Source organism: Apostichopus japonicus, chromosome 16, assembly GCF_037975245.1.
Source record: "Apostichopus japonicus isolate 1M-3 chromosome 16, ASM3797524v1, whole genome shotgun sequence".
Lineage (NCBI taxonomy): Eukaryota > Metazoa > Echinodermata > Holothuroidea > Aspidochirotida > Stichopodidae > Apostichopus > Apostichopus japonicus.
In genome coordinates this window covers 15,550,615-15,567,541 of record NC_092576.1, presented here as the reverse complement: position 1 = coordinate 15,567,541, position 16,927 = coordinate 15,550,615, and the positions used below count along the sequence as shown (strand labels likewise).

Below are 16,927 nucleotides of genomic sequence, written 5' to 3'. Positions count from 1 at the left end.
CCCCCCCCCCAAACCCTACACACCCTTCTTTCTTTAAAATGCTACAGCTGTTTCTTCTGTGAGCTATTTTTTTAGGCGCAAGTAATAATCTACGGAAGGTAACAAAAAATACATCAGCAGTGACAGTGCTGTATCTATGACAGTCTTCATCGAGTGATAATTAAACTTCACTCCCAACCTCCCCTCCCATTCTCCACACAACCCCCTTTCAAAATGTAATAGCTGCTTAAATTATGGTAAAAACAAACTCAATTTGTCAACACAAGTAATGAACATGAAAAGAAAATAACAAAATCAAAAAAATACATCAGCAGAGGCAGTGCTATATATCTGTGATAGTCTTCATAAAATAATAGCCAACTATGCTTTCATCTTCCCCCCACATCGAATTCCACCACACACCCAAGGGCGGCGGAACCGGGGGGGCACAGGGGGCACGTGCCCCCCCACTTTTCCTCAGTTTAAAAATGTGCCCTTTTTCTACATAAAAATTGTACTCTTGATCACCCTATTAGGTCCAGTAAGAGATCTAATCCTAATTTAGAAGTATCAATGAATTGCTGTGGGTCAAACTCAAAGCTATTTCAAATGGAAAAAAATGTTAAGCACTTAACAAAAAGTAAACTCTAATTCGGCAGATTCCTACTTTAGCAATTAGCATTTTGTATAAGTACCTGAATAGTTACGCCAATCAAACATCAACTTGTAAACATAGATTGATGAAAGAAGGTGATACGCGTTGCTATTGCTACACTGCAGAGCTTGGGTCGATTTGAATGTATAGGACTAGGAGCTTTATACAGTAGCCTATACTACATGCATCGGCTTAGTTCATCTTCAGCTGCGTTTATACAATCGTACAATTTTCACAGGATTTACATTCAGTGGCGTTTCTATGGTAAGATTCTGACTTCTATTGTATTTAGATACATCGGTGTAGGAGGGGAGGGGTGCATGTCGGTCCGAATTCCGGGGACTGGAAACTTGGACCAGGTATTAGTAATGGTCGATGGAACACATAGACCTTTTTAAATGGAATCGTGGTTGTGTTAGATAACTGAATAATAAACTAGCCTATAGCTATTTTGCCGCATCCTGGGGGATGAGCGAGGTTATTGCACGGAGGCTCATTGGGTATAGCTAATGTGGGAAATTGACAATTCTATTTTGGGTAATTTTATTTTTGGGAAAATAAAGCCGGATACGAAAAATAATAAATACGTAGCACAGCAATCTATCCTGTTGCTTGTGTGAATGCGGTGGTCTATCACGTCTCCCTGATTAATTGTATGATCATATTATAGTTCCATTGTGTACCAATCCCCCCCCCCCCCCACATGCCTCTAGCTTGACCTGTAGGCCTATCATGTTGTTTGGGGAAAATATATGAATATTTATATATAATATATATTAAGGCCTCTGGAACAATCTTCTCCCTTGGATGTCGTTGCAAATGGTATAAATCCTCGCCTTTGACCTATATACAGCAGGGACAAAGTCTTTCCAGACGTCTTATAATGTATATATACACACACACACACACACACACATATATATATATATATATATATATATATATATATATATATATATATATATATATATATATATATTTGTTAATTATGAATATCAGTCGTTTTGACCAATGCTCCGTATGAATAAAGAACCTTATGAACAATGAACCTCATGAAAATCGGGATGTCCCTGCAATAATATCCTCAATAAACGTTAGAAAGTCATATATGTAACTATCAGTTGGCTTTGATAATTATATTATTTGCAGCAATTCACCCGTAGAGCCCGTTATGTCACTATGCCCCGGGCACAGAGGCAAAAACGAATGAGAGAGAAACTGTTAAAAGTAACAGCAACCAAAATTCCAAAGCTCACACAATTTTTCAATAAAGTAACTAAAGAACAGGAACCAGAACCAGAGTGTGAAACACCTCAGTATAGTAATATTGAAGTGAATGAGCAGGATGAAAATACAAACTCTCTCCAAGGAAGTTTAATGGTTCAAGAGATTACTGATACAGAAACAGCAGGGAAGTCAGCAGAATCAGAGGAACTGAATCAAGAGGAACATTGGACGCAGGATAAAGATCTTGATCCACACCAACAAAATCCGATTCAAGAGACTGGTCCCGCGAAAGTAGAACGTGCAGCAGAACTGAAGGAACCAAAAGGCTTACCATGTCAGTCACCTTGCTGCACAGGAGAGCGACCATTCCACCCAACAGTTGATAACATTAAGCAAACATCAGTTAAACAGAAAACCGGTAAAGGTAGTGCTTCAAAGACTCGACTGTGTCCCCAATCCATTTTCAGGCAATACACTTGGCTCAGTTATTGCATGACAAAAGGAACAATCTCTTGCCATATTTGTAAGCGTGCATTGGGCTACAATCTCATAACCGCTAGTCACGGGGGAGAAGAGGCTTTCTTTTCCGGAGCATTTTGTAACTGGAAGAAGTGTTATGAAAAACTCTCCAAGCATGCGTGTTCACATTTCCATGCAGAGGCGGTTGAGAAAATAGCTTGTTTTGAAGACAAACAGCAAAATATTGCGATCAAATTAGATAGCAAACAAATCCAAATGCAAGAAATGCACAGACAGCTGTTATTGAAACAGATTGAAAGTATCCAATACCTAACGCGTCAAGGATTAAGCATTCGAGGAAAAAATGATGATGAAAGTAACTTGATACAACTCTTAAGATGTAGAGCAAATGATGTACCTGGATTAGCACAATGGGTTGAAGATAGGCGCTATCTTAGTCATGAGATCATTAACGAACTAATAGAAATGATGGGCAATTCTGTGCTTCGTTCGATAATTTCAGAAATTCACACAACTTCGAAGGGCCTCTACGGGATAATTGCAGATGAATCGAGAGACATCAGTAACAAGGAACAGATGACTTGCGTATTGCGATGGATTTCTCTAGAGGAAGATATAGCTGTACATGAAGACTTCGTAGGAATGTATGAGTTGACCAGCACAGACGCCATAACAATCACTGCATCTTTAAAGGATATTCTTTTGCGATGTAATCTGCCATTAGACAACTGTCGGTGGCAATCCTACGATGGTGCCGCAAACATGTCTGGCAGTCTCAGCGGGGTAGCGACTAGAATTACGGCAGAAAACCCATCAGCTCTGTACTTGCATTGTTGCAATCATAGTTTAGATTTGGCCCTCCAAGGCTGTGTTAAGTCTAGTACTATGATTCGAGACTCGCTGAGTTTTGCGCAGGATGTGTCAGCATTCATTCACGCTTCACCTAAGCGAATGGCAAATTACCAGAATATCGCATCGGAATATACGGCAGACCACGTTGAGAACTTGCATATGCTGTGCCCAACAAGATGGACAGTTCGAACAAAGTCAATCTCTGCAATCCTGCACAATTACGAGGGTCTGTATGCCACTCTGGTTAGTACAGGTGATAATTCCTCTGGTGACAGTGCCAGTACTGCCTTTGGTTTGGCAAGCAAAATGGAGAAGTTCTCGACATTCATCGGTCTACACTCTGCATTGAATATTTTTAGCGTTTCCGAACAAGTTGCATCTACTATGCAAAAACCATCTATAACTGCACAAACAGTTGTTGAATGCGTTAATGCTTTGGAAAAAAATCTCCAACGGCAACGAAATTCTTTTCAAGTATACTACCAGCAGACCGTCTCAGCAGCAGAGCAGATTGAATTTGTAAATCCACCAGAGCTGCCTAGGCACAGAAAAGTTCCTCGTCGGTTACAGCTTGGAAATGCAGAACAACACATGTTCGCTTCCCCAGAGGATCTATATCGAGTGGAGCATTGCGGGGCAATTGACGTCTGTATCTCCGAGTTGGGGCGACGCTTTCAACAAACATCATATACAGTCCTAGTTGATATCGAGACGGCACTTATCAATTCCTCAAATGGCCACGATTTTGGGTTCAGCGAACAGACGAAGAGTCTATATAAGAATGACGTTGACTTCCACTGTCTGCAAGCGGAACTGGCATTGTTAAATGGAATCATCAAACAGAGACTTCCTCTGGTAAAGAAAGTTACATCAATGGATACCGTAGTATCTCTCCTGTCTGACCACAATGACATTCGCCTGGCATTTCCCAATGTGCTCCGCCTAATACATATATACCTTCTGGCACCAATGAGCGCAGCCTCCGGAGAGAGATCCTTCTCTGTCCAACGCCGGATAAAGACATACTTGCGGAGCACAATTGGTGAACAACGTTATAACAACATGCTAATGCTTCATATCCATAAAGCAAGAACGGACGGATTAGTCATACGGGATATCGCCAAGGAGTTTACAAGACGAAACCCACGTCGGATGAAATATTTCGGGAAGTTTTGAATGTTTTCTACCACAAGACTCTCTACCATTCTGGTGTGTGCCATTATGCATATTCAATTTGCCTAAAAAATCCTTATGCATTTCCAAAAATGCATTGCTATATTACATTGTTACTTTGTAATAAGCAGAAGCCATTTAAAGCCTACTATGAATAATGAGTATATCCCATAACCTAAACCCCATCCTTTTGTATTTTGACATATTTAATTTGCTTTCATGCATGTATCGATCGCGTGTGCAGGGACTTGGACTTTATAATGATTTCACCTCATTTTGTCTCGAAAGAAAACTTGTTCCTTGTTTCCCAATTTGCACATTGGATATTGCAGTGCTAGTATGTATTTTTTCCTTGGAGGGGGGGGGGGGGGTTGATGGAGTGATGTGTATATGCAAATAAGATAATACAATAAGAGTTATAAAGGGTTCCAAATATCAGGCTGCATCAGTCCAATCGAATTTCTGAAAAGTGCCCTTCGACGTCGGTGCCCCCCCAGATTAAAAGTGCTTCCGCCGCCCTTGCACACACCCTTCTTCAAAATTCACAGCTGTTCATTGTCTAAAACTCATGTTGTCAAGTACTAACAATACAAGGAAACAACAACAAGAAAATATATAAGCAGTGTCATTTCTGATGTCTAAAATATTCATAAAATGCGGCCAAATCCATCACTCCCCTCCTCTTCACACTCCCTCCTTCAAAATGTTACACTTGTTTATTGTATCTAATGCTCATCTTGTCAATTAATATAAATTCTTTGAAGGAAAAATAACACATCAGCAGTTGTTCTAATCTTCGCAACACAATAACATCATCATCATCATCAGTTCGACCTCGGTCGACCATTATCATCATGGAGGGGTAGGAGAAGTTGGCCGGACAATAACCTGGCATCGAGATTTCCAGTCATTTCTGTCTTCCATTAGGGATGATAGCTCAGACGTACTTTCAGCCCTACTGTCCTCTAGTAGGAAATGCAGAAAGGTTTAATGCCTTGCACCAGGGGTACCATGTTTTGGCCCCCAGAGGATGAACTTGTTGGCTGCTTCTTGAACTATGCCAAACCACCATTGGTTCTGTTTGCAGATTCTAGGAAAGAAAAATGAAAATTAAATGAAGGATAATGGTTTGTAGCTGCATTGTGATCATAATGGTGTTCATGTATTATTACATCTTGGAGAGTAACCAGATTTGAAATTTGACATTACATATATGGAAGCCTTTTAACCGAACCTTGTTAACTGCACAGGTAGACATTGACCGACATTGAACCTGATCGGAATTCCAGGTTCTAGCAAACATTTTGTTGCCATGTTAATGAAGGTAAAGGGGCATGTGATACATTTTGTGTCAGGATCTGCTCCTAAATATCTGGGACCATTTTCTTCAAATTGTCAGTTTAAGTACCCCTCTTCTTTTCTTTTTTTTTGGGGGGGGGGGGGTGGGGGAACAATTCCATTCATGTTTTATTTGTCTCCTTCCTGCATGCATCAAAATGTTTACAGATGAGGTAATTATATAGCACAGTTATAATATAATGCATTACAAAGGTACTACAACAACCCTCTAAAAATACCTGATCATTTTCTTCAGCTTTTCTAAACAGTGCTGCTTTGGATAACATCTCTGGGAGGAGAAATACCAAGGGCGTAGGAACCGGGGGGCTGGGGGCGCCAGCCCCCCTCCCCTCCCCAGTGAAAAATGAGGAGGGCGGAAGTATCATTCCGCCCCCCCCCCCCCGCTTCATCTCATTTGGAGCACCAAATTGCATCTAAGGCCAGGTGAAAATACAAAATTAAGTTTACAAAATGGATTGGGTGTTGAAGTGTGCTATATTGCACCAAATTGCATCTGAGGCCACCTGGAAATGCAAAAAGTTCCAAAGGGGAGGGGACACCCCCTCCCCTTAGACCCCCATTCCGGCCATCAGTCTTCAGCCCCCCCCCCCCCACTCAAAAGTACCTTCCTACGCCACTGAGAAAAACTGCACAGACACACTCATGATCTATAAAACGAAAATGGACTAGAAAGTATACTTTTTTCATTGAAAAATGAGTTGATTGCGTGTATGGTAATACAGTGCATATAGGTTTATATACCAAAGACTGTACTAAAGGTTTATGAGTTCATATAAAAAAAGCAGAAGTCGATGTGACTACATGATGATGGATGTATAGCTTGCTGTCCATGACAAGTTACGTGAGAGCAAAAAAGTACATTTGATGATTTTGTTCTACTGTACATACTATTTCTTTCTTTAATACTGTTTCTCAATTCAGAGACTGTTTGGTATAGATCTGTTTGTATAGAACAGTTTGGTACGGCAATGAAAGGAACGAATGGGGCTCTGGTGCTGATTAGTATTTGATATACTAAGGATATCCGTGTCACGTCCACCCACGGGTTTGCTGTTTTCACACAACAGTTTCTTAATATCCTGAAGGAGTCATAGGAAGAAGGCGATCCAGTATATATGACCAAGTTTGATGAAACTGAAACAACAGACCTTTAAGTAATGCATCAGGACACATTTGTACAATGATAACCTTCAAATTATGATTGCTTATATTCACCAAAACCAAACATTTGCACAATTGTCTGTACCTGTTTTTCGTTTTTTTTTTTTTTTTAAATCTGGGAGTGACTCGAACTCGGGACCTTATGATTGAAAGGCACCGGCGTTAACCACTGAGCTAACACTCCTTACGTACGTTGTGCCCTTCGTGTTGCTCGCGAAGCGCGGACTACATTCAATCATAGAGCAACTGATCATTTACCCAGGATGCTTTTGCATCATTTTAAATCAACTAGATCCACGAAACTGATAGTATATGTAAATAACTTTTTTTATGCAAGGTCGATTCAAATATCTCAAACTTCAATGCCTACTTTTGACGATGTATGAAATACAGTAGTTTATACACGCGAACACTGCGCCAAACTCATGATTTAAGTACGTGGTCAAAAGGACCGCGAAAATATACGCAAGTTGGCAACGATGAAAGTATACTGTGGTGTGAATACTGTGATTCGAAAAGTAATTTTCAGTATCAGAGATGTTAGCTTACCCACACAATTCATAGATTGTCTCAACTCATAACATTTTGTGATCAAAACAGTGATTCAATTATTACGTTAACAAAATCGTTAACAATGTCCTGATTTGTAGCAACTATCATGTAAAAATCGTTAACAACGTGATTGTGTTAAGGTCGTTGCTATACAAATCACGTTGTTAACGTTATATACATGGCTGTTACTACAAATGAGGACGTTAACGAATTTTGCCGTTTTCACAGGATGTTGTTTTTTCCCCTTTCGAATTTGGAAAAAAAAAAATCATTAACTATATTTAGCATGAACATCTCTGTAACAGAAATATTGTTAGCTCTGCACGGAAGCAACTTGCGGTTGTTTGTTATGACTTTATTTCGTTTCAAACAATCATCTGTAGGATTGGTAGAATTTTTAAGAAGAAGTGACTGTTTGAAAAGAAAGAATGATTTTCGTTCACAGCGTCTTTTGTTTCAACAACGGTACTTAAGATAGCAACCAAAGTTTAGACAACACCGTGAGTTTAGACATCAACGTGAGTTTAGTCATTAACGTAAATTTAAACATCAACGTGAGTTTAGGCATCAACGTGAGTTTAAAAATCAACGTGAGTTTAGGCATCAACGTGAGTTTAAACATCAACGTGAGTTTAGGCATCAACGTATGTTAAGACATAAACGAACAACAGCAACATGGTCAAATAGCAGCAACAACTTTAGTTTAGACAGCAACAAACTAAGTTTAAGTAACAAAATAAAGTTCCCTTGCGCGTTCCATCGAAGAGTGATTCATGCCTATAGGGTAGCATACTCCCATTAAAAGCCCCGTTGACTAACACACAAAATCACAAAAGTAATGTGGTCTCTAAGTCTAGATAGAAGTTTTCACTAGCTAAACGCTACCTATCACCGGATAGCTGACAAGTTGGCCATTCATGGCATTATCAATTTTCCGTACCATGACGCGCAGATTTTTTTGCTATCAGAGTCTGAAGTTTTCTCCACTTGTAAACAAACCTCTTCACTCAGTTGTAAACAATTTTCGTACGATGCTTCTTGGAGGCCTAAATGGGTTTAAAACTGCCTCAATTTACCCGATTGTTTCACCACATGTACTTCCATTCATGTTCTTGAACATGCAAGACACAAAAAAACTAGATCATGATTGATAACAGGTCAAAAAAGATGTTCTCCTGCTGCTTTTTTTGGCACTTTTCCTGAAGGAGAACAATCGAGCGGATGGATATAGACTCTAATAGGAGTATGCCACCATAGGTCTTGCACCACAATTAATTGTTCCATTGACTTACACACTAAACTCCTCACTTTCAAGACCTGCCAAAGCATAGATAGAAAATTTCAACTGGCATATCCTACCCACCGCATGATAGCTGAGATCTTGGCATATCATGGCACTTACAAACTTCTTTATCATGACCGTTAAGATTTTGAGCTAGAAGAGGAGCAAGTTTAGCATACTGAACCCCCACCCTTCCATCTGCTCGCTCGGAGTAATAACAACATTTAAGCAAGATTTTCTAAAATGGTTTATATCACCTTCGATCCTCCCATATTTTCACACCATCTGTATTTTAGTTATGATCTTCCATATAAAGGCAGAACAAACAATGATGGTAACTGATAACATGCTTAAACAAGCATTACATTAGGTACTTTTACCTGTTTTCGCGGATGTACACTGCTCAGGCTAATTGTGGTGCCAAACCTATACCGCATCTCCTGGTACACGAGTATGACAAGCCATATGGGACAAACACCGCATAATTTATCCTCGAATTAATATGAATATATACACGTTTTAATTCAGACAATCACTGGCATGTTTTATAGTTTACACAAGCGAGTTTCGAGAGTGATCATATTGTAGCTTCGTCAGTGCAATAGATGAGAGATTGGTCTCTATTTGACGGCCAAACGTACTTGATCTACACAACAGCATGCCTTAATACGCACCCGAACCGAATTGTACAGTTGCTTATAATAGCGTTTTCGACTTGAATATATTGCGCATTTATATGCATCTGTGTTATAACATGATAACACGTGTTATGCTAGAGGCACATTTTATTGCGGCCTGTGTTAAAAATATATAAAAAATAAATAAATAAAAATATATTTTATATTAAATAAAAATATTAAAAAAAAAAAAAAATATATGTATAAAAAATATATATATATAATACCACTACGATTTACTGTATTGTATCTTTAACATATCTAGCTCTCGCATGCTCCCAAAACATAACACGTGTTAGTGTGTTATAACACCCTGGCATATAAATGCATAATATGCTTCACGTTAAGAACAAATATAACCTCACACCTTTTCGGCTTGGGTGCAATACGTGTATATATTCGAAATAATCCTCATATGTATTCGAATTAATACGTGTTTATATTCGAATTAATACGCGGATATATTTAAGCCTTATGAATGGCTTATAATATATACGTGTATAAATTCGAATTCATACGCGTATATCTTTAAGTTAATCCGCGGATATATTATGCGGTGTTTGTTCCATATGTTTTGCCATACACTATGCTGCACTATGGTCATGTATATGATCTTGGCGACGCCATGTATTCATTGTCAGTGTCACGATTCCCTTTAGATCTGAGATGCGCATGTCAGCGAATGACGTCAGTTCTTGACCCAGGTCACACATTTAACGACGAGAGAGTAGTGGCGGGAAGTGAAGTGTTTCGGCAAATGCGTCCCATAGTGACATTACAAAATATATACCAGTATTAAGTTAAGGCATATACCATTTTCGTTCCCCTTTCTAAAGTTATTCAAACGAATGGTTCTGCTTGGAGTGATTACACCATGAAAGGGAATTATACAGTCGTTCCATTGTCCACGGATGGTGTCTTTGATTTTGTTCAGAAGATCTCGTTAGATTAATTAATTAATTAAAACTTAAGAGAACTAACCAATGTGGAGGAAAAAAGCTGAATCTTGATTTTTTTTTTTTTTTTTTTCAATTTCACACACGATCGATCATTAGGATCCGAACTTGTATATCGGTGTGATTAATAGCTTGTCTATTCTGTTATATTGAGATGGAAAGAGCGAAACTGGGTGAAAACACGTAACATTGACGTCACAAGCTTGGGAAGAGGACAGGTTATATCTATACCCGCACTCAGTTCCTCTAATTGATACCCTTTGGGGAGACATGAGGGGAGAATGGGGTTAAGGGGACTGGGGTCAATTAGGAGGCGGGAAGAAAAAAACATGCATGGGTAGATTATTCAAGTAATTCTCCTTTTTCTTAATATATCCCCACTGGTATTCAAAGACCCCTTTCTAGGTTCGCCAAAAGTTTATGAAAGGTCACCAAACAATTCAGAGGGGGAAAAAAAAGAAAATCAAAGATAGAATATCAATCAAATTACTGACATAACTAATTAATAAATTATAATCACCAATGTCTCAAGGGGCAAGGATTCATTGTCTCCGCTGAAGCCTTTTTAAAAAGAAATCATTTTGCATCACCCCCCCCCCCCCCCATCTCCGACCAAGCCCTCTACAGTACCGCTTCTGGGTATTAAGGAGAGGAGCAGCTCGCTAGCAAATAAGAAAATAATTTAAAAAAATAAATAAATCATGGTTGAGGTCAGTCTATTATTCAGGCGCAGATTTATATATATATATATTTTTTTATATTAATGTTTAAGCTGTGTCAATTTTATTCTTCATATTCATAATTTAAGGGTTTTGTCATTTTGTTGTCATTGTAAAGCGCTCTTGAACATGCTTAAGCATGAAAAGAGCGCTATATAAATTTGGTAAAATAATAATAAATAATAAAAGCCATTCGACACGCTCAAAACGACATGCAAGATGCATGCAAAGATTACAAGCTATTCGCTTTTATTTTCAGTGTTATTTTTCAAAAATATAAAATATGAGACGAAAAGATCACTCATTTAAGTCACTTCAATTTTGTTCCATGGAAATGACACTATGTATGATGATATCAATGGGTTGGAATGAAACAGAGCTTAATAAAGATTGACACACCTAATATCGATTTATAGACTGATTTATTAATCGGCCGTATATTTAGAAAAGAATTTGTGAAATCACTTAAACTGTATACATCTCATTTACTATCTGCATGCGCGAAAAGAAAAAAAAAAAAAAGAGGTGATGCTATTAGGATATGTATATAGATATTAGCCTGATGAAATATTGAAATTCTAACCATTATCACTGTACTTTTCCGTATCGTGACCTGATATACCCTATCAGGGTTGCATTGAAACATAAGATCGAAGAGGCAAGCAGGTACTCTATATAAATATATGAAAGCAAACAATCTTTATTGTCCACCATATTGATATTTTTAGTTTAACGACAGGACAATCCTGATCATATTTCAGATAAAATTCAGATACAATTACAAACCCCGGTGCTGTGGTCGAGTGGATAAAGGTGGTGGTGGTGGTTATTTGAATCAATGCGGCTTAGCAATTCAGGAGGTTCGTGGTTCGATCCCCGGCCGTATGGAAAGCCGTTTTAACATTTAATAAGGAATTTCAGATATCTCGAAATAATTTCAGATATCTCAAATTAAAATACAGATATCTCCAATTTATTTAAGATATCTACAAATAATTGCAGATATCTTAAAATCAATTTCAGATATCTCGAAATACCAGGGAATTTCAGATATCTGAAATTCAATTCGAGATATCTCGAATTCAATTTCAGATATCTCGAATTCAATTTCAGATATCTCGAATTCAATTTAAGATATCTGAAATAGAATTTCAGATATCTCGAATTGAATTTCAGATATCTCGAATTGAATTTCAGATATCTCGAATTCAATTTCAGATATCTGAAATAAAATTTCAGATATCTCGAATTCATTTTCAGATATCTCGAATTCAATTTCAGATATCTCGAATTCAATTTCAGATATCTCGAATTGAATTTCAGATATCTCGAATTCAATTTCAGATATCTGAAATAAAATTTCAGATATCTCGAATTCATTTTCAGATATCTCGAATTCAATTTCAGATATCTCGAATTCAATTTCAGATATTTGAAATAGAATTTTAGATATCTCGAATTCAATTTCAGATATCTCGAATTCAATAACAGATATCTGAAATTTCCCGATTAAATGTTAAAATGGCTTTCCATACGTGCCATTTTAACATTTAATCGGAAATTTATTCATATGCATTTCAGATATCTCGAATTCAATTTCAGATATCTCGAATTAAATTTCAGATATCTGAAATAGAATTTCAGATATCTCGAATTCAATTTCGGATATCTCGAATTCAATTTCAGATATCTCGAATTGAATTTCAGATATCTGAATAAGAATTTCAGATATCTCGAAATCTATTTTAGATATCTCGAATTCAATTTCAGATATCTCGAAATCTATATAAGACATCTCGAATTCAATTTCAGATATCTGAATTAGAATTTCAGATATCTCGAAATCTATTTAAGATATCTCGAATTCAATTTCAGATATCTGAAATAAGAAACAATTTTAGATATCTAAAATTCCCGATTAAATGTTAAAATGGCTTTCCATACGGCCGGGTCATAGTAAGGTGGGTTTCCTCATCCAAGAGCAATCTACGATTTTCCCATTTGAAATGACTTTCTAAAATTGAAAAGATTCCAGATTTGAGTTGTAACGTTGATACTGGAAGCCACCTGGCGTGAAAGTTGTCATCCCTTGCAGGTTTCTCCTACATTCGTGATGGCCTGATTATTATTAATATTATTGTCATTAAATTCGATCTCCAATAATTACTAGCTAAACCTGACATCGGATTCCTACAGAATCAAGGTATCGATATGTAATCTGTCTTTCCTGGTATATTCAATTGTAAACAAATATGCAGTCACGAAGCGTTCTAAAGGTGAAGGTTAGAGAAATTGGATATTTTTTGTTCCTCAAACTATGCATTTCAAATTATTCGAAATAATTCCATCGTAGTGTTTATGGCAAAGTAAGGACTCCTCCAAATCAAAGTATCATGTAGTGTATCAATGATTCTGTTTCAGAAATAAGTTATCCCGATGGCGGGGTGGGGGGCAACAATGATGATGTTGTCCTGCCTTCAATCTAAACTAAGCTGCTTAAGTTGTAAAATAGTCAGATAGCTCAGAGGTTTGAGTAGTGGACTTTTAACCCGGTGTATCGGATTCGAGTCCAACTGTAGTTACAATTATCTTTTTCCCTTACTGATACTCCTCTCTCTAGTCTTTATATATTAATTAATTCGATTAATTCGATTCATTCGATTCATTCGATTGATTCGATTCATTCGATTGATTCGATTCATTCGATTGATTCGATTGATTCGATTCATTTCATTTCTTTATTCCAGTATAAATTTACAGAGAAATTTATAAATAGGATAAAAATATAACAATATACAAAACATCAAAATACAGGTTAAGACATATAAAAGTTTATGAGACTAAGTTAATAGTGAAAACATAAAAAGCGTTACAAAAGTTATCAAAATTATCAAGAAGCTACAACAAATGATCTAAGAAGCTGTCTTTACCAGTTTACAAAAAGGGGCTGTTCTATTGGGGCTGTTCTATTGATTCGATTGATTCGATTGATTCAATTGATTCAATTGATTCAATTAATTCATAACACAACAACACCGTAGAGTACAGCGATTTCAATTATCCAGTTCTTGCACACGATAGGCCCTTTGTTTACAGAGCTTTCTAGGATCAAGGAATTGGTTAGTATTTGGACACTGAAACGGTTATATCTAGGGTTCAAAGCAATGATCCATCTTGCGGCTGGGCTAGTATTTGGAAAATGGTGTTTCACCCTAGTTTATGTAATAAGTTTAAAGTTTTAAATTGGAGAATTACTCACGGGACAATGTGCACTGCAGAGAAGCTGCACAGGTGCGAAATCGGTGATGGTATGTGTTTCATTATGCAAAACCAGAGAGGATTAGGCACGTGTTTTGGGAGTGTACAAACATATCAAGAGTCATATCCTTTGTATATAAAGTTGTTGAAAGGGTAGTTGGTAGGAATGTTTTCCTCACTTGTGATGCCTTCTTACTCGCGGTTCTTAACCCTGGATTACATAGGCGGACATGGGAAAGACTGGTCTTTGTATTTGGTATCGTTAGAAAAGTAGTTTGGAATAGAAGGTGTCAACTTGTGTTTGGTAAGAGTATTATTGATGAAAAGGAGGTAGTGAAATTGATTAAAAGAGAAATGCAAGAGCGCAATGAAATTGATTTAAGTAGATTAGAAGTCAAATTTATGAAAACTTGGATTCATGGTTCGTCTTTTTGTGAAATGGTAAACGGGGAAGTACAATCAAGTACCATATTGTTAGAGTGTTGATAAACTTATTATTTAATGTTTAGCTTGTACATATAGGTAATAGTTTTCTTTCTTTCTCCTTTGTATAATCCTGTATTTGCTGATTTCTGGTAGTTTTGTATAGCGAAAAGTCAATAAACCGGAAAGAAATAAATCAAACCTCTAATTTATTAGCTGACGTGATGGCTGGTTCAAGAAAGGGGCAGATGGAAGACTCTTGCTCTGCCGGTTCGGTAAATCGTGGTAGGGTTCAAGGCACACTGGAGTTCTCATAACCCTCCGGTGGTGGTATGGCACTTTTTGTGGCCTATAGGATCCCGTGTCATGCCTCCCTTGATGTCGTAAAAGAACCCGGGAGGATGCGAAGAGGGTCGGTCAAATCGACCGGAAGCGTGCTAGGTGGCGTGCGCGAATTCTAACCAGATTGTCGAAACACTCGTTGCGACCGGCATGCTTGCAGCCACCGTCCACTCAATACGTGGCCTGATTACGCGGCTATCCTCCTAATTGTGTACGTACGGATGCCTTTAAGTGCCATATAATCATTTTCTGTGAAATGGTGTGCCGTTTTAAAATAGCGCCATCATCTTGAAAAGAAACCAGATATAAGTGGTATCTTTTAAATACAAAGAAAAGACAATCGGAAACAGGTCGTTATGTAAGGAACTTATTTGGTCAGTTGGAAAAACCGTTTCGAAAGTTCAGTTGATTTGTAAGAACATTTGCTTTTGACCGACAATACTTTTTCAATGTCTTGTTTCATAATAATACTTTTAATTCATGCAAGATCGAGCCTTGGGCATGAAATAAATAGATAACTTAATTTGGTCCATTCTCAACCACAATCCACCCACATTGATACTGTAGCCTTGTAATATAGTGTTACGTGAAAGTGAGGTTTGTTTTAGTATATTTGAGCAAACAGGGAGTTAGCAAATCTCTCTTTAGAGTTTGCAAATGAAGTTACTGTGGAATGAACTTCAGTGTTCAACCTTGACAATAATGCAGGTGTCGATAATAGCGTCATTACTGAATGGAACATTTACCAATTGTTTTTATTGTCTCTACTCAGCAAGTGAATGATCCTTACATCTATCGAAAACAATGGATAGCCGTCATTACTGAAATTCCAATTATCTCCCGTTGTGGTCGAGTGGTACGGACTTCGGTTCGTGACACAAGATCCGGGGGTTCGATTCCTATATATATATATATGTATATATATATATATATATATATATATATATATATATATATATATATATTTATATATATATATATATTTTTTTTTTATAAAAGCTAGAGTGAACAACAATAGCCCATGAAGATTGACATAAGTCAAGAGCTAATATAGGCTGTAAGGCACTATAAAATAAATCAACATGGGCCAATCAGTGGTTCACAGCAGCTTAGGAACTACTGACGGGTGGGGGGGGGGGTTGCTGGCCCCCTCACCCCAGAAGCACACCTAAGCGGTGCGGTGGGAGGTGTGCACTATACATGACCTAAACTGAAAGCATCCAGAGATTCAGAACAGTTCGGGCATCCAGATGGCAGATGAACACCTCTCGGTCAAGGATTGGGTGATCAGTGCCTATAAAATATACCACCCACTCCCCTTCTATAAATATATATAGGCCTATATATATATATATATATATATATATATATATATATATATATATATATATGCACAAACCTACACACACACACACGCACACATACACACAGTCTCCGCCTGCATGAATGCATAGGTTACGATTTCATCGAAACCAAAAACTGTTGCAATCGAAAGAGAAATTTATTTTCTGTTGCCTTTATGGCGCGAACGATTTACCGTAAAATCACCGCGACCGCCGAAATCAGCATGTTCATTACACAAATGTGACCTATATATACTAATATCGTACACTTTTTTGACCCAATTTCACGGAGGAAACGTCTGAAAACACTTGTTTCTCCCTGGCAATGGGAGAAAATGACATAATTAAGCAAGCTACATCGGTAAAACCGAAAGAAAGATACTATGCAAATGAATGAACCTACCACAGGCTAGCCACGAAAGTGAAAGTAACCCTAGGCCAAACTATCGTAAACAAAACAGAGAGATTTGATTGGCTCATGATCTGTTG

The 16,927-nt window shown here is 37.6% G+C and overlaps 1 protein-coding gene across 1 annotated transcript; it reads left to right on the top strand.

Moving 5' to 3' along the window:
- Positions 1 to 1,813: 1,813 nt before the first annotated feature.
- Positions 1,814 to 4,369, top strand: LOC139982029 (zinc finger MYM-type protein 1-like). The gene has a single exon (XM_071994530.1). It carries the CDS (start codon positions 1,814 to 1,816, stop codon positions 4,367 to 4,369), a length of 2,556 nt encoding a protein of 851 aa, XP_071850631.1.
- Positions 4,370 to 16,927: the final 12,558 nt, after the last annotated feature.